We start from the raw sequence: 18,514 nt of genomic DNA, 5'->3' as shown, positions 1-18,514 counted from the left end.
GTGTGCATTAAACTGAAGTTCCGTGTTGTATTCTCGAATTATAGAGTTCTTTGGCATGATACATCGTCAATATTTAAAACTGTAATTACAAGTTTTGCAGCTGCTGAGAGTCAGAGACTTTCCGTCAAACATTGCAACGTAAATATCATTACATATTACAATTAACTATGCTAAAATATACTACTCACCTCCGTTGTGAGCATTGTGGGAAATACCTGATTGGAGTTTTTCTTGTACAAACGCGATGTCAAAACAACGCTATGACAAATATGAATTCGTAGCCATGGTTTACAATTCAAAAGTAAAATTACTTGAATCCCACCAGATGAAGTTATATTTCTTATCGAAATCGGCGCTATATGGTTGTGTAATACAAGTACAGGAATTCCTTCCTCAAAATGATCCCCTCCGTTAAAGAATTTAACAAAATTGCCAGCAAACAAACAAACTGATCTTGTATACAGAATCTACAGACCAACCAACATTCATCATCTTCGTCTGGAAGGCCTACTATTCCATTGACATCTTTACATGAGATCTACGAAGACATAAACGTCGGAAGAAAACTTTACATCTGTCTTTTGGACGACTAGACGCTATTTGTTTTAAATATATTGTGAAGTTTGTCATTTTAATTTTGCCAAGCCCCCGTACACCATTTTTATCACATAAACCAAGTCCCCTAAGCCACCAGCTTAGCAAGCCCCCGTACAAAAGCTAAATTTTCAGTCTTCTTGTTGAAACATCCATGGCCACGATAATATGAAATTGGCCTAAACATAAACTTCCATATCATAACTCGTCTATACAACCCTTAAATGATAACCTGGAACAATCTAGTAATTCAATATCACGAACAATAGTTCACAGTCGTTTTCATTGCGGTACCCCCCTACAGGTGACCCTGGATTCCTGTCTATTCCTACATAAATATATGACGCTGGGGTTGACAGATCGCATGCGGACGCGATATATACTTAGTTTGAACTGACCAATAGTTTCAGATACATTAATTATATTAAAACTGTGAAAATATTGCAAAACTTACCCTTGCTGTGACAGGACACCGCCTCGTCGATACCAATATCCCGTGTACGGGTACCCACAGTGAAACAGATCCGGGCAAGTTCCGCTTGAGATTTGGCTTCTGTTTCTTCTATCGCTACATGCCATCTCTGAATTTAATTCCCTATAAATATCCTAGGGTACTACCGATTCCATTATAATTTCCTCCACTTTGTTACCGATTCATATATATGTTTTTTTATCTCACACACTTTCGTTCAGCCATTCAGTTTACATTTAGTCCGTAACAATGCGCATGCGCGAAACTTCGACTACACAATCCATCGCAGCTACATTTGCGTACTATTTTGTCTGACGGACACCGTAATAAATCAAGAATTTCCTTCAAATTTGTATTCAAGACACATTTGTTCAATCAAAAACGTATAAAGAAATTAAATTGAGGTATTTTTATGTCTTTTCATCTATTTTTCCGTTTATCGGATTTTACAAAAAAATATTTATTTGGTTGGGCGAAACCTACCTTTAATACGGCCGTATGGGACTAAACACGCAGTAATGTAGGAAAATGCTGAATAACCTCCGTCTATAAATCAGAACGTTCCTTGTTTTCTTTTTCCTATTTTCATTTTTTTTAAGAAGCAAATCTATTGTTTTCGAGACAATAAAAATACTCCGAAAATTCCGATGATTACTTCAAGTATGGAAAGTTATCGAAATTATATCGAGTGTCGAGATAATAAAGTTTCATTAGGTACAGAAGGTGCAGTAGGATGATGGGAGGTCCGTCAGTGAGGTGCATATGATTTTTTCTCCAGTTTACGTTTACGCTCTAAACATTTTCTTATTCAGTCTCGTCGAGTTCAAGACATTGATACTGTATATTGCATACATTCGATTTTAGAAAATAAAAATAATATGAATGATATTTTAGTTTATCAAATACAGAATTATAACATAAAATAAATATTTAAAACATAACATTAAGTATGCATATTACAGGATGCTTTTCTGATAGCTTGAGTCCCCGTTTTATATGTAGATACTAACACATTGAGAGACAAAATTGGAAAATAACCAATAATGATGGCTCTGACGTTTTTCCACCGGATTCTTAAATCCGTTACTTCGTACATAACACAGTAAGTATTACACAAACAATTGAAAACAAACCTTTATTGGTGGGTAATAGACATGTAATTATATCCCATTCCAAGAGATATGCTGATGTGCCCGTTTCAGTCAAGTTGCCAGCCCGAGAATGTAGATTGCCCATATCTGCTATCGGTACTAACAATATCCCCGACTGCTTGTGTTGTGTATCCCATACGGATGAAGATGTGATCCCCCGCGGATACAGAAATGACAACTACCGCCGTAGACTGATAGTAGTCACCGTTTTCTGATGTATCTGAAAAGGATGACCCTTTACCCTGACCATTCACTACGAGATGGGTGTCAAATTCCTGGTGGGAGCCAGCTAACATTGTCCAGGTGAAAACATAAATTCCAGACTCTGGGACGATATAGATTCCATCGGTAGGGGTGTACCCATTGCCATTGTCAAGTGCCTCGTTGTCAAATACTACAGCAGCATTGGTTTTGAAAGAACTGCGATTAGACAGACTTGCATGGAATGCCATAGAACGCGGGATTTCTGCGACACCTGGAATAGATGAAATATTACATGTAATGTATTGTTTGTTCTGGTATGGCTTTATTGCAAAATCCTTTATACGTATGCTACATATGAACAACTAAAAGCGTATCCAATTACGTATGTTTCTTAATGTTTACATGTTACATATGTTAAAATAACACAATTTGAAAATTGATCGGCACATGTTTTTATTCTTTAAGTTTCACTGGTGTCATAACAATCATTTTGTATAAGATGCGTTTCTATTGATTACAATGAAATTTAGAAAGTTTTAATGCATGAGCAAATGCCTTTACGGTAACGACAGACTATGAATCATGAATTCTGCTGAACATTATGGGATATATATTGAGACATCAATTATAACATTTTCTAGGTTACGTTATTGTATTGCTTCTGAATAGCTCATGATGATTCACATTTGGTAACATTTAAAAACGAATCAAACGACTTACGTGTTTGGCGAGATTTCGAAATGTTCGCTGTCATTAACATGCTTCTATTTGAATCGCAATTACAGTTGTCTTCATTCTGTGGCGTGGAGTTAGGGCTTGTAGAGAAAGAGGTCAGGGTGGATTGGTCAGAATGCCGTTTTGTATCCAGAGTGGCTTTCCCGTCAGAGAGTTGTGATTGAGTATTCTGCACTTTATCAGACGTGATTTCAGAGCCATCATGTTCGTGAAGAATCGCTGTGTCATTGACGGTTGATAGGATATGGTCTGTATCATCAACATCTGTGGTGGGGAAGTCGAGATCTGCTGACGTGCGATGTGATGATTCTTGTTTTTCTGTCGTCATTTTAACTATTGTTTCCAAATCGGACACTCGTCTAACCAGACTTTCGATAACAACGTCCTTCTGGTGTATTATCATACCATGTGACGCTAACTGGCGCTCCATACCTGCAATTTTCTGATGTACAAAGGTAGCAAGGTCTTCACATTCTTTCGGGTCACTGTCCCGGTCAAGGTCATGCCAAGGTTCATGTGGACCCTCAGGATTAATCTGTTTACCATCCAAAACTCCACAACAGATACAGACACAAAACACCAGAACGAAATTCTTATACATGGTTACTTTTGACGGTCAAGTTGCGTTATGGTCTGCTACAAGGTATTTGACACACCGTTATCTTTTATCTACTTGTACATGTCGATTCCTTATCTACATATGTAGTTAGAACCGTGTGTATGCGATATATGCCAAACCTTTTGAAGCCTACAATATTCCAATAAATATATTATATATGTGGCCGCTGTGGCCGAGTGGTTATGATGTCCCGACATAATCATAATCCCTCCACCTCTGGGTCGCAGGTTCGAATTCCAAGTGGGACAGTTACATGACTCTGGCTATTTATAGGGCGTTAAATCAACAAAACCCTGTTAATTATATTGATCGTCAACCAAACAGAGGTAAAATATCTTACATTTATGTAAAATTCAGATCAATTTCAAGTGAAATACAAGTCAAAGAGTATTTTACTCTTGGAAAAATGGAAAAGTTTTCTTAGGTTGAAGTTAAGGTCAATCACTTTTCAGGGCAAGTTGACCAAAAGATATTTTGTCGATGTACATAGTTTTAACAGTTGTTACAAGTACAGTGAACCCTCAATAATCCGGACACCTTCGTTCCCAGCCTATACCATAAACCAACTTGTGTCCGTGGAGATTATTTTTGTGATTTGTTATCGTCCGCGAATTGCAATGTAGATAATGTTTTATTGCCCAGGGAAATTAGTTGATTTACGGTTATTCAAATGATAGATGCTTGTCGTTCATGTAATTTATCTTTATCATCATGCGGCTGCCAGAAAGTTCCATTTTAGCTCACCTGGCCCGAAGGGCCGGTGAGCTTATGTCATGGCGCGGCGTCCGTCGTCTGTCCGTCCGTCTGTCCGTCAACATTTCCTTTAAATCACTACTAGTCATAGAGTTCTGCATGGATTGTAACTAAATTTGGCCACAAACATCCTTGGGGCATGGGGAACAGAACTTGTATAAATTTTGGCTCTGGCCCCCCGGGGGCAGGAGGGGTGGGGCCCAATAGCGGAATAGAGGTAAATCCTTTAAATCGCTACTTGTCATAGAGTTCTACATATATTGTAATCTAATTTGGCCACAAACATCCTTGGGGGTAGGAGATAAGAACTTGTATAAAATTTTGGCTCTGACCCTCCGGGGGCAGGAGGGGGGCCAATAGGGGAAATAGAGGTAAATTCTTTTAATCGCTACTTGTCCTAGAGTTCTGCATGGGTTGTAACGAAATTTGGCCACAAACATCCTTGGGGCATGGGGAACAGAACTTCTTTAAATTTTGGCTCTGGCCCCCCGGGGGCAGGAGGGGTGGGGCCCCAATAGCGGAATAGAGGTAAATCCTTTAAATCGCTACTTGTCATAGAGTTCTACATATATTGTAATCTAATTTGGCCACAAACATCCTTGGGGGTAGGAGATAAGAACTTGTATAAAATTTTGGCTCTGACCCTCCGGGGGCAGGAGGGGGGCCAATAGGGGAAATAGAGGTAAATTCTTTTAATCGCTACTTGTCATAGAGTTCTGCATGGATTGTAACCAAATTTGGCCACAAACATCCTTGGGGGAAAGGGAACAGAACTTGTATAAATTTTGGCTCTGGCCCCCCTGGGGCAGGAGGGGCGGGGCCCAATAGGGGAAATAGAGGTAAATCCTTTTAATCGCTACTTGTCATAGAGTTCTGCATGGATTGTAACCAAGTTTGGCCACAAACATCCTTGGGGGAAAGGGAACAGAACTTGTATAAATTTTGGCTCTGGCCCCTGGGGCAGGAGGGGCGGGGCCCAATAGGGGAAATAGAGGTAAATCCTTTAAATCGCTAATAGTCATAGAGTTCTGAATGGAATGTAACCAAATTTGGCCACAAACATCCTTGGGGGAAGGGGAACAGAACTTGTATAGATTTTTGCTCTGGTCCCCCGGGGGTCGGAGGGGCGGGGCCCAATAGGGGAAATAGAGGTAAATCCTTTAAATCTCCACTTGTCATAGAGTTCTACATGACCCTGTAACCAAATTTTTTAATCCACAAACATCCTTGGGGGAAGGGGAAAACATCAGAACTTTATAAATTTTGGCTCTGGCTCCACGGGGGCAGGACGGGTGGTTCCCAATAGGGGAAATAGAGGTAAATCCTTTCAATCGCTACTTGTCCTAGAGTTTTGCTTGGATTGTGAACAAATTTGGCCATAAACATCCTTGGGGGAAGGGGAACAGAACGTGTATAAATTTTGGCTCTGAACCCCTGGGTTGGGGCCCAATAGGGTATTTAGAGGTTAATATTAAAATTCCTTCAGAAAAGAAACAATGAACCTGTATTCAGAACATTACTTGGCATTACAAACCAGGTGAGCGATACAGGCCCTATAGGCCTCTTGTTTCAAAATACAATGTACACAAGCATTCCAAATTAAGATGGTAAACGTCTATGAATAACGTTCATGTATACTGTACGACTAGGAACATTACAGCGAGGAGTATGAAAATAATTATCGAAGTATTTAGTGCAAACTTTGGTCTCTTCATCAAAACTATGAAATAATAAATAATAAAAACAATTGAAGACGAAGAAGGAGCATCTCAGCTTTATTTTATGCTAAAAGATAATACAAGGTATGACTCAGTTAAGTTTCCAGCCTGAGAAAGGACGTAATGGTGACTTGTACAAACGATCTTCCCCAATGGTTGCCTTGTATAGCCTATGCGAATGTAGACTTGATCATCTTTATTCACAATAAAGATGGTAATAACTACGGCGGTGGACTGGTAGTAATCGCCGTTTTCTGGTGTATCTGAGAAGGATGACCCCTTAACATGGCCATTCACTACGAGAAGGGTGTTGAATTCCTGTTGTAGATAACTTAATATTGTCCAGGTGAACACATAGGTTCCAGACTCAGGGGCGATATAGATACCATCACTGGGAGAGTAAGCGTTGCCATGGTCAAGGGCCTCTTGATCAAAAACGATGGTGGCATCGGTTTTAAAAGATAAGCCATTTGAAAGACTTGCATGGAATGCCACTTTACGAACCACTAGTGACGACTCTGCAACACCTGAAAGAGAATTAGTCCTGTACATATATAATGACATATATCTGAAAGACTTACGGACATTGCTACGGTGTAATGTAAATCTTTTTTTTTACTCTAGAGTACTGAAGTTTCATAAGTCTTCTTTTTGACACAACTTTCTGCTTATAGGACGTTATAATTGCACCTGCTGCACCTATCACATACACAAAATAGGATCGTATCTGTTCTCTACTTCCTACTTAACTTTCCTCTTGCTGCTAATGACTCTAATGACACCTCTCCCTTCTTCTGACCTTCGGTTGAGCCCTGAGTGGTAATTTCTGTTACTGCTGAGCGCTCAGCATTAAGGGCGTGGGACGACTTTATCGCCCGTTGTCAGTATAATATGACCGGGTTGTGTGTGTTGCTTGTTGTCTTCGTCGGCATACAAGCAATATAATGGTTTGAAGCTTGAGAAAATTATGACAAAATGACTTACGATTTTGGCGAAAATTTCTATTTGAATCGAATCAGCTGTTGGTGTCTTCACTTATCGCAGAAGATATCTTTGCATAATGCCGATTTGGACTCAAATCAACTTCCTCATGAGACTGCTCATAAGTCGTCATTGGTATATCAGTCTTTGGTTCATGATTAGGAATGATTCTAGATCCACCAGTTTCGTCAAGGATTACTGTGTCATGGAAGGGGGAGAGGAAATGATCAACGCCATCAACAACTGGCGAAGAAGAGTCGACATCTGGTGACGTGTTGTCTAGTGATTCTTGTTTTTCTGTCATCACTTTCACTGTTGTTTCCAAATCGGCCACTCTTCTAATCCGACTTTCGATGACAGCGTCCTTTTGTTGTAGTGCTATCTCCTGTGATACTAACTGGCACTCCATATCTGCGATTTTCTGATATACAAAGTTATCAAGCTCTTCCCATTGTGTCGGCCCACTTTTCCGTTCAAGGTCATACAAAGGTACAGGTGGATTACCAGGATTTATCTGTTTTCCATCCAAAACTCCATAACAGACACAGGCACAAAAAATCAGCACGAAATCCATATACATGGCTACATTTGACGGTCGTATTGCCATATATTGTGTTGTAAGGTATTGATCATGCAAATGTAACGTTATCCTATATCTACGTGACTTACATTTAGTATTTCGATGTCTTATCTTGTTTGACCTACTATATAAAGATTGTACCAATTGTTTTAAGTCTACAAAGACCTATTGATTATATTGAGCGCCAAGAAGTAAAAACAAAAAGCAAACGTCTTCATATAGAATTATGTACATAAATCTGGTCGCCTAAAAAGAACAAAATATTCGAATCCATAATTTTACCTGAAATTGACCTGAAGATTTTACCTGAAGATTTTGTCTGTGTATATAACTATTATTATACTGATCACACAATCGAAAGTTTGTGTTTTCATGCCTCAAGGCTTTTTTTCTGCGAATCAATTTCAATTCATGGACTCATATGGTTAGTTTTTTCACGGAATTTAATTTTTCTGGTTTGTAATCGCCCACGAAAATAAGTGAATTTACTACATAATGTGTGATAGATGTTTTCTCACATACTTCACAGGGATATCCCGTGCTTGGTAGGGAAAAGATAACTCTGTCTTACACGCGCTAGACAGCTCACACGCGCTAGACAATTACGTTACCTTACCAATAAATGCGGTGTGCATTGTAGATAACGTCATTATTTTTTTTACGCATAACAACATTCGTGCATAATGGCGCAACGAAACAGCTGGAAACAAACAGGAATTTCGTGGGTTTTTTTCTAAAAGTACGAGGAGAAAAGAATCAAAAATGGGTTTGTCAAGTTGAGAGCGATATCTCAACTCTCGCGAAAGATATTGGCCGTCAACCCTCGGCAAGCCTCTGCCAAAATCTTTCACTCGGGTTGAGATATCCCTGTCCACTTGACTGCCGCATCCTTTTTTTAAGCTAGATTTATTATGTTGTCCTCGAGTATTGATTTTATTGTATTCCTTGATTTTCATTTGCATAAATAATTAATTTATGTAATGATATTGCTATACAATTAGTGAACCTTTTATGTATAGCGTTTCCATGAGAAGACTTGTACGATGTCATCTTCATCAGACAAACAGCCAGACGGCATAAATTAAAAGTGTACGAGTTGTCTTCGCAAAGTGTACTCGGCATTGCTGAAGTCGCTATTGAGCGTCAGTTGTCCACTTGCATTTGTAACAATAATATACATTTCTATAACCACACGTTCCAACCCATAGAAAATTGTAAGAAATATTAATATTTGATGTGCTACCGAATTCATCATATGTAGATAACCACCTCATTTCAAAATGTTGACAAAAACACGATGGTGTTATGTTGTGAATAAATTATCTTATAATAACTACAACACAATGATTGTTTTTGGTTGATAACAAATTAGACCAAAAATAAATAGTGTACCGCATGGTTATTTTCAGTAACATAAAGAGAAATTCATTCACTGTATCTGGCATATGCAAGACTCAATCAAGTTTCCAGCCAGAAAAAGTCGACAATCCATACGAGTGACTTGCACTAATGATAGTCCAATGTCCGACGACGGGACCCACTCGGATAAACACGTGGTCCCCTTTGTTAAGGGCACTGACCACAACGGCGGTAGACTGGTGGAAATCTCCGACAGCCGAAGAATCGGTAAAGGACGCACCTCTTACAACCCCGTTTACCTCCAGGACTGTCTGGAACTCCTGGTGAGTGCCACATATGGTGGTCCAGGTAAGGACATATGTCCCTGTCTGCGGTACCATGTACAGTCCGTCAGCTGGGTTGTACGCGTTCCCATTGTCTAGCTTCTCGGTGTCATAAACAACGATTGCATTCTCCGCATAAACTTTGTTGTTGGATAGGACTGCGTGGAAGGCAACTGGTGGCGTCATGGCAACCCCTGAAAGATAAGTACATTATGCTATTGTCCAAATTTAAATGTTCCGAAAAGACATTTTTTCAGTTTAAGTGATATAATGGCTGCTACTGTACACGTACCTACTATTTCAAGTTTTATTTGCTAAAATAAGAACCATCTAAATTGTGCCCCTTTAGAAAATATGCTGTTCCAAACACAGGAGTATGATAAAAAAACTAATGATTATCGTAAAACCTGTCTTAGTGACTAACATGTACCAACATGAAGTTTAACTTACGATACTGTCTCAGAACACTTTCACTCGGTACGATCGCAGTTTTCCTATCCTCGTTGTATTTACCAAGCTGCTTTGGACTTCCCATGCGAGACGAAAATGCTTTAGTATCACGGCGTCGTATAGCAGACGTGTTCTTCAAAGACCTGTTACCGTGAGGAAAACTATCCTCCGAATTAATTAATTCACCAAGTTTGCCCGTTTTATGAAAGTCTGAAACCATTTGGTTAGAGTAATCGTTTTCTGACGCATCAAAGTCAGTTATGGTGTTCAATCGCGTTTCCTGGTTTTCTGTAATGGCCTTCACCGTTGCCTCTAAGTCCGACACTCGCTTAACCAAACTATCGATGAAATTGTCATTCTGTAACGTTATTCTCTCCTGAGCCGCTAATTTCGATTCAAGTTCATCAACGCGCTCGTCTTTTTCAGACAACAAACGCTCCATGATATCAAATTTCTCATTAACGTAGCTCTCAAAGTCTTCAAGGCGTTTCGGGTTACTCCAAGGATTAAGTTTTTGCCATGGCTGGGATTTATTTCCTGGGTCAATATGTAACCCATATAGCAATTCGAAATAATTGCACACACAAATAATCAAAATGAACTTTACAAACATGGTTCCTTGTCGCTCACTTATACACTCGTACTGTAATGGTCTCCTTATCTTTCGCACCTGCCTGTCCCGTGACGCTTCCAAGTCACAACTGTCAGTATAAGTGTATGACGATTCAATGCTGTTCACCTTGAATATGTCTTAAAATTTTGATGCAGCCATACACATCAGTTCATAAATTTAGTATAGTAGAAAAGTGAACATCTCGAAACCTTATTCTGTTATTTGAAATTAATATACTACTTCAATGACTGTTTTAATAATCGTAAATGAGATCGTCTTCACACAGAAATGTGGAATATGACCTATTAAGGTGTGTACGTATACATTTATATCCGATAATGTTGGAATACAGAAGATAAGGTTTGCAGGTCACCCGAGATAAAGCCTCGAGTGACCTACTGAAATCGCCTAAACGATTTATATTTTTGACTTCTTCTCGAAAACTAACGAAGCTAATCCACTACAATTTTACATATCTTGTTGTGCGAGGGGCTTAAAAGGGTACTTATGACTACAATGACAAAAGTCTTCGCAGGTGTAATGGTATTAAATACGAAGGTAATACTTCGATGAAGTTCTTATTAATAAATATTGTGAAATTAGCTAAGATAATACGAACAGCTGATTTCAATTTTAACATATTTTATCATAAAAAGGCCAGGTGGCTATCAACCCTAATGTTAAAATAAGGCTGGTTAGCATTAGGCTTGCCGAGTGCTTCCTTGCCAATTTTTACCTCAGGGTTGTGATTCTCTAATAATAGTATATAGCTAGAGGATAAAATGAATCAATCTTTTACAGTGCATAGTCACAATTTTTGTTCAAAGAAATAAATTATGAAAATAAACCTGTATGCCAATGTTATGTAAAAGGAAGATTTAATATTAAAAGTTTTATAGTGATAAAAAGTTTATGAAAAAGGATTGAACAACAGGAGGAATAGCCTATATCAGGTAACTACTAGTACATTAATACATACTATACATCCTTATAAGTTTGACAGGAGAGGTCACATTGCATTTACTAAAACTGTGTACATGATAATACAAATGTACTGATAATATTACTGTCATAAACTTTTCCAATTTATTATAATTTCTTAAAAATGTTTAAAAGGTAAGTATGCATTCATTAATTCCCTTTGATAGCAGTAGACTTTAGTTTTTTATCTAAGATTCTGAAAATGATCCATTTTGATAGCAGTAGACTCTAGTTTTTTTTATCTAAGATTATTCTGGAGGTTTTAGTGTTTTATTAAAGATTTTGGAAATGATGTCGATCACAGTGTGAGTGTAAAATCTGTCACATCTAAGGCTAGGTTCAGTGACCCAGATAGAAAAAAACAGTTCCCGGGGTAATTCTAAGTAAACCTTTATTTTTTAACCAAAGAAAACATTTAATAGTATTCAGAATAAAGACTGTTTGTCCTTATGACGGTAAGCGCCAAACAAACAAACAACCATCATCCTCAGCAGCAGCAGCAGCAGCAGCAACATCAACTTTACTTGATACTTTATTCGCAATATCATAACATACTATACATCGTCAGAAAAATAGAGGGAATAGATCAATAGACCGATGAATATAATGATAATGTCCATTAATCGTTAAATTTGCGGCTTATGTCAAGAGCTCAGCAAGCATGCATAAATTGGCGAAGTACTCGCATGATAATTTAACACTGTGATTAACAAAAGTAAGTGAGAACATTCGAAATATAAATTGTCAAGATACGTTAACTAATGAACAATTGATTTCTTTCACTAACATATAAACACATTGCATTGTACTCTATAGTTCTTTACACGTGACTATACCAAAGCCACGATACTTAATGAAAATTAAAAAAAAAATCTTGTAATCATTATAAATCTATTCCACTGCTAAAAGCAATATAAGAGTTCAAACTATGCATTCCGGTCAAAGAAAAGAAATATATCTAGATTCATTATTAGTCAACAGAATACAAAAAATAACGATAAAATTAAATTCAGCTGAGAACGAATGTCAGTGGTGTGTAGAAGGACAGTCAAAGGGAAACAACTTTTGTTTTCCTTATTCATTTATGACGAAGACAGGATAAAGAGCAACAACTCTTGCTATCTTGAAGCTAAACCACGCCTCAGCCTGGTACATGTTCAAACTTATAGTGTACAGCCTGCAAACCTGGCATTGTTTTCTCAATTAAGATATGTATCGCAAACGTAACAAACAAAATTTATTTTCAGCTATTGAAAGGTATCGTTGCTTGTTTATTACATGCTTAATCTAGATCATTATTCTTCTGGGATGTGTGTATAGTTTTGTTTTATTTACTTTTAACGTTTTATTAGTAACCAATATAAATTAAAGACATGCCAGGCCCAAGGAAGCAGGGGAAGTTAGAGACCAACGGCCGGTCTTGGCTTATGATTGACTGAGGGTTGCAGCAGTCACGAGTATCAGATATGTGTTTATATACAGGCAATCTACTTATTTACCAAATGTTCTTCTGTTGTGGCCTCTGACATACAAGATAAGAGACAACGGATACCAACTGTCAGATGATCAAAGGCTTCCCTTGTATACCAGATGGAGAAGACTTTTGAATGACAAACTAATTAGACAATAGGTTATGTCATAACGCATGTGTTGTATAAATACAGGTTTCTCCATCAAGGTCCATATGCCCATGCTATGCTTATTATTCTTTTATGTTTTTACAATGGTTCGTGGTGTACTTATTATCAATGACACAAAAACAAGTGATTCCACTGCGATCATCTTATCTTTGGCAAAGTCTAGCATTGTTTATTTGTGAAACTGAACGGACATTGTTTAGATATGAAGTTATGTAGTTTTGGTTAAAGTTGGATCACATTGACCAATATCAACAAGATAATTTGTTTACATCATTACTTTTATAAAATATGTTACAAAAACACAATACAAAAATACGGAAAACATAGGTATTGTTAATAATTATGTGTATATGCTAAAGGCTTAAACTGTCAAATTATATAATTATCAAGTATGAAGGCTTCGGCCAATCATCATCATAACCGAATTAGACTTTTATATCAGATGTAAAACATGTTTACAAACAAACAAACTGTATAAAGCTAAGGATTCTAATAGTTCATCAACGGTCTCTCTGGTCTTATGAATCAATACATAAACACAGATTTAGAATAACAGCCTAGTACCAAAGCAAATATAAGCATGATATTTGTCAAAAAGTACAGGTAGCTTGCTATGCACTGTGTCAGATATGCAAAAGAAAAACGAATGGAAACAATTAATATTGCAAATGTCAATGCAGCAACATTTTGTGAGAGCAATAGGAACAGTTGTAAGATCACTTCACATTTTATAATTATGTGATTGCAGCCAGCTCTCTTCAATGACTTATACTTACAATATAGTGTCTGAACGATCAATTATATGTTCCTGTTTACGTTCAGCATGAAGGATGTAGAACTTCATAGTTCGTCTTTCAGCATGGCCAATTATGATCTTTCTATATGTTTAAAGTATTATGGTTAGGTAGTGTATGCTATTTGGAGTCTTTTGTATAATGCATCAATAAGATAATGCAATATAAAGAGCAAGATTTCCATGGTAACAAAGGAACACAACAAAAACGTACCGCAGTCTCCCAAAACTTCCCCACATAGGGGAGTGATGACCTTGAGTACATTATTTAATAGGCGACAATCAACATATCAAGGACAACCCTTCTTTATACATACACAATGTACGTAAGGGAAGTGTTCACAATACTTCCAGATGTTTTCTCTCCTCTCGGAAAGGTCCGGATGTTTGACTATTTTCATCTAATATTATGTATTACGAGTTCATCCCAGAGAGATAGGACATTTCCAAAAGTTCTCTTTATCACCGATGTATATTTATCTTAGGTGAGGCCAATTTTCGATATCTAGGCTATGATAAGAGTCCTTGTTGACCATTCACATGTTTAGAATATCGCACATTATTTTAGTTTTCCTATGATTTGATCTTTTGCTTTGCCTGTAATCATCTTTTTCAATGTTGATAGGTATTGTCATATTCTTATCATTCTCTTTTTTCAATTCTAATATCCAGTCTGTAAACTACACCACATTTAGATCCAAAAGTGAAACAATTCAAATGAAATATTCCCTGTAAGATTAAACATTCTTCACGTGGCTCATTTCATCGTAACATATTTTTGCATTAATTAGTGGCTAAGAAGTATTTTCTTCAGTACCAGAAACCATATAATATGACACACTTTTGTAGCAATGTCATACCAAAATGAAAACAAATCGTCTTTTCACATTAGGAAATAGTAAATTAAATATAATGTCAAAGTTTTAGGGAAAACATATCACCAAATTGTGTCATCATCATATACAGTTGTAGTTATAACTTAACATTGCAAATCTCACTGTTTACTTTACCGCTTTCCTAATTAAGAACATTTATTCCAGAGATGAGTAGTCTAGGTTTCTAAAATTACTATGACTATTCTAGCTCTATACCTATAATGACATATCCGAAATGTGTAGATTTTATCTTTGGTGTTATTTAAAATCGTGTTTATCTACCCACAACAAATTTCTTCGTTTTCCTTCTTCTACAAATTAAACTAACTTACTCCAAATGACATTCATATTATCTTGTAGGAAAATCAGCTGCGGAATGTTTATCTTCAATCCATTTCAGTTATTTGGCCTTTTTGTTTGTCGAGTCTGAGACTCCAGGCACGTAGAAGGTCGGTGTTCCTTTAGTCATTTATTGTGTATGGACGCCGGCCTTTGACCGAGCGTTTCAACTCGGTATGTAAATCTATACCACCGGATGTATCGCCACACCAGTGGTCACTACTTTCAAACTAACGCATTGGTTTACTTAATGAAGTTTTATTAACGATAACTAGACAAGTCACTGACGTCTGCATAGACTAATTACTAGAACAGCTACCGTAAGTGCAAACTCAAATATTCAATTACCCGTATCTATAAACAGCTTAACATTCACGTAATTCGAACCCATTACTGCACCAAGTGGATCCAGTAGATACATACATGTATATACCTTATACTACTGAATAAATATACAGGCATTCATAACCTAAATTCGTATTCTAGAATCGCCATCACAAGCTGTTAATATAGTCATTTTAAAACGATAGTCCATCGTGTGGTTTTCTTTCATAAACAGTTAGGCTCAAACCGTTCATTTCAACAAATTTTATTGACAAAGATGTTACAAGTCAAATGGATTAAATAACAGGCAAAGCCTATATAAATTCTCTCCAATGGTGGCAAAAGTAATAGTTTAAACTTACATCAATTATAGATAATATATTAAATTATATAAAACCGTTTCATACTATACTATAACTGTGCTATTCTATCTATCTGCCACCCATTTATATCTACAATTATTGCAATCTAACAGTCGTTTAATTTGTAACTTGACCTTTTCATTCAATTTAATTTTACAATTGTTCATCCATAAAATGAAAACGCTTTTGTATCCGTCATTCAGAGATGACAAACGATACAGACGGTGACGTCATTTTGTATGAAAATATGTTATAAATTGCAAGCCATTGGAAAGCTCTTTACTTGCAAGATTGAATTTTTCAAATAATATTATCATTGAAAACTCGGAAATTAAAAATCGACAAAATTAATTGTATATGCAAACAACCGGGTACTGGTAAATAGTCAAACAAAATATGTGACCACAATACATGTACAAATGACTGATCACGTGCCTAATACATTAACCTGCTTCTATTCTCGTTGACCAGATTGGCCTTAAGTTAGATGTCATGAATTCCTAATGAAGTTACTCATCGGCCGGTAACGAAAATCCATTTCCGGTGATACATACGTTACATTTGCATAATTGTATCGAACCGTTTTGGTCACATTTAACAGTTGTACTTACTCATGTTCAAATGCTAAGGGCAAACAGGTGTTAGAATGAAGACAGGGCCGTACAATGACCCCGGAAGTAGTTCACAACACGAGTTCTAATTGTTAAAGGATATTAACCATGTGCAATTATAATAGTATTGCGACACATTATCAAAATATATTATTCTCACAGTTATCTATTGCATCTTTGTTGACGCAATTATATAAAAGACCTATAAAAATAAACTCACCCACGCAGACGCATATCAGAACTCGCGCAGAAAAAATATTTCTTTTGATTTATGCAAGATGTAAAACATTATATCGAATAAATAATTAACCGTGTAAATATAATCACAAGTACTCCTCAATATATGTCTGTTACTCTGTTTTGAAATAGATATTTGGAGACAAAAAATAGTTTAAAACAAACCAAACTGAACAATTAGCTTATAAATGTAACATCCGATTCTGTATTTTTAATGGTAGGCAGTTTAGGAAATTGACCCGGCACCTCATAATTAATTATTCTATTAGATATTTAATGTTGTGCTATAAAACTGAAACTTCATAAGACCAAGCATACCCCACTCGGTCATAATAAACTGACAACGGGCAAATCAGTTGTCCCACTACCTTTATACTGAGACCAAAAACCCATTATTTTCTAATAACATTTTCAAAGTCGCCACTGCTACTGTTTTTATACTGGTCGCTTACAAACGAAATGACAAGAAAATGCTTGCAAAGATATCAATAAAACAACAGCAAGGAAGAAGATAGTCCGCACTAATGTGGGTCTGTAAACAGAAAAAAAATATACCCAACAACATGAACAATTGAAAATAACTATTCGTTAATGATTGCTTAAACTATGCAATGCCGCCAAAAGAAAACTAAATTATTATTTTGTATTATTGATCCATGTTGTTGTAGATGATAAACAAAGATGTAGATGTGAAAAATATGTTGATGATTTAGGTCCCTTTATCAACATTTGTCTCACAGTTCAAGTATTTGGTTCAAAACCTATTTATTTTGTAAGACCATGAACCGGAATCCGTAACTCAAGCATTTAGGTATTTTCATTTCCTTGCCACTTTGACGTATATAAACAGTATCTACCTGTCAAATCGTCAACCTGGGCGTGTTAAATACTAGTGTCCAATGATCGCAGGAACATTTGTAATATATGGCATCTATTGAAACAATTCCAAACCTACTGATTACGCTCTCACTAAGATAAATAAGTTTACCCGCCCTACTGATAAAACCGTATTATTAAACCTAATATGTTTTAACATTCTTTTTACCGGTAAACTTTCGTTATCAGCCAATTCGTTGACATATTTGAACAAGGCGAAAATTCTAAGTCGACGATCATGATATGTAGCAGTGTTGGCAGTCACAGGGACTCGAGAATTAGATACATATTTTATATTTCCTGGGTTGGTCCCGAACTCACGTTTGTATATACATTGTATAAACATAATGTTAAATTGCTTTGAGAAATGTAAGACTTCGACATACTGCATTGAGCTTTATGTTTTAATTTAATTTTTTCATAACATTTGAAATCGAGCCTTGCTGTTTTTACCGAATCCTCTGTTCAACTCATCATGTTCTAAACAGCCTTAGATATAGAAAAAAAACATAAGCTCTACGTATCTAACTACCAAGTGCCTGTGTTGCCGGGCAGAACATATACCTAAGATTTACGAGTTTTCCTGATCGGATTTAACAAGCATTGGGCTATCAAAAGGCAATATACGCACTCCTAATTTGTCAATGAAGAGAATAAAAAGGAAAATTTACGAGGTTTTCTTATATAAAACATCAAAAGATTTACGATGTTTTTTCCTTTACCAACACGAAGCGTCTATGTTATACCAAAATAAACTATACCATTTAAACATTTGTATTTCCGTTACTGAAACATTGAACTTACATGGCATACGATAGTCATTTTTTTAATTAAGATATCGTTGTTATATAATGTAGCATGGATTGCAGTTTCACTATCATAGATTTTCAGGACGTATTTAGTTCTTCATGATGAAGTTATGTT

At 36.6% G+C, this 18,514-nt stretch overlaps 2 protein-coding genes across 2 annotated transcripts; both read right to left on the bottom strand.

The window, feature by feature from the left end:
- Positions 1-2,182: 2,182 nt before the first annotated feature.
- LOC138317001 (uncharacterized) lies at positions 2,183-3,793 on the bottom strand. The gene is made up of 2 exons (XM_069258634.1): positions 3,142-3,793; positions 2,183-2,692 (listed from the first exon to the last, which is right to left on the bottom strand). The coding sequence occupies exons 1-2, from the start codon at positions 3,755-3,757 to the stop codon at positions 2,265-2,267; spliced, it is 1,044 nt and encodes a 347-aa protein (XP_069114735.1). The 5' UTR covers positions 3,758-3,793; the 3' UTR covers positions 2,183-2,264.
- A 5,398-nt stretch (positions 3,794-9,191) lies between these two features.
- On the bottom strand, positions 9,192-10,792 carry LOC138315665 (uncharacterized). Its single transcript, XM_069256849.1, has 2 exons — positions 9,940-10,792; positions 9,192-9,683 (listed from the first exon to the last, which is right to left on the bottom strand). Exons 1-2 carry the CDS (start codon positions 10,550-10,552, stop codon positions 9,262-9,264), a joined length of 1,035 nt encoding a protein of 344 aa, XP_069112950.1. The 5' UTR covers positions 10,553-10,792; the 3' UTR covers positions 9,192-9,261.
- Positions 10,793-18,514: the final 7,722 nt, after the last annotated feature.

The sequence above is a fragment of the Argopecten irradians genome, chromosome 2 (genome assembly GCF_041381155.1).
Source record: "Argopecten irradians isolate NY chromosome 2, Ai_NY, whole genome shotgun sequence".
Lineage (NCBI taxonomy): Eukaryota > Metazoa > Mollusca > Bivalvia > Pectinida > Pectinidae > Argopecten > Argopecten irradians.
Note: the sequence above shows the minus strand (reverse complement) of the source record. Positions and strands in the feature narration are given on the sequence as shown.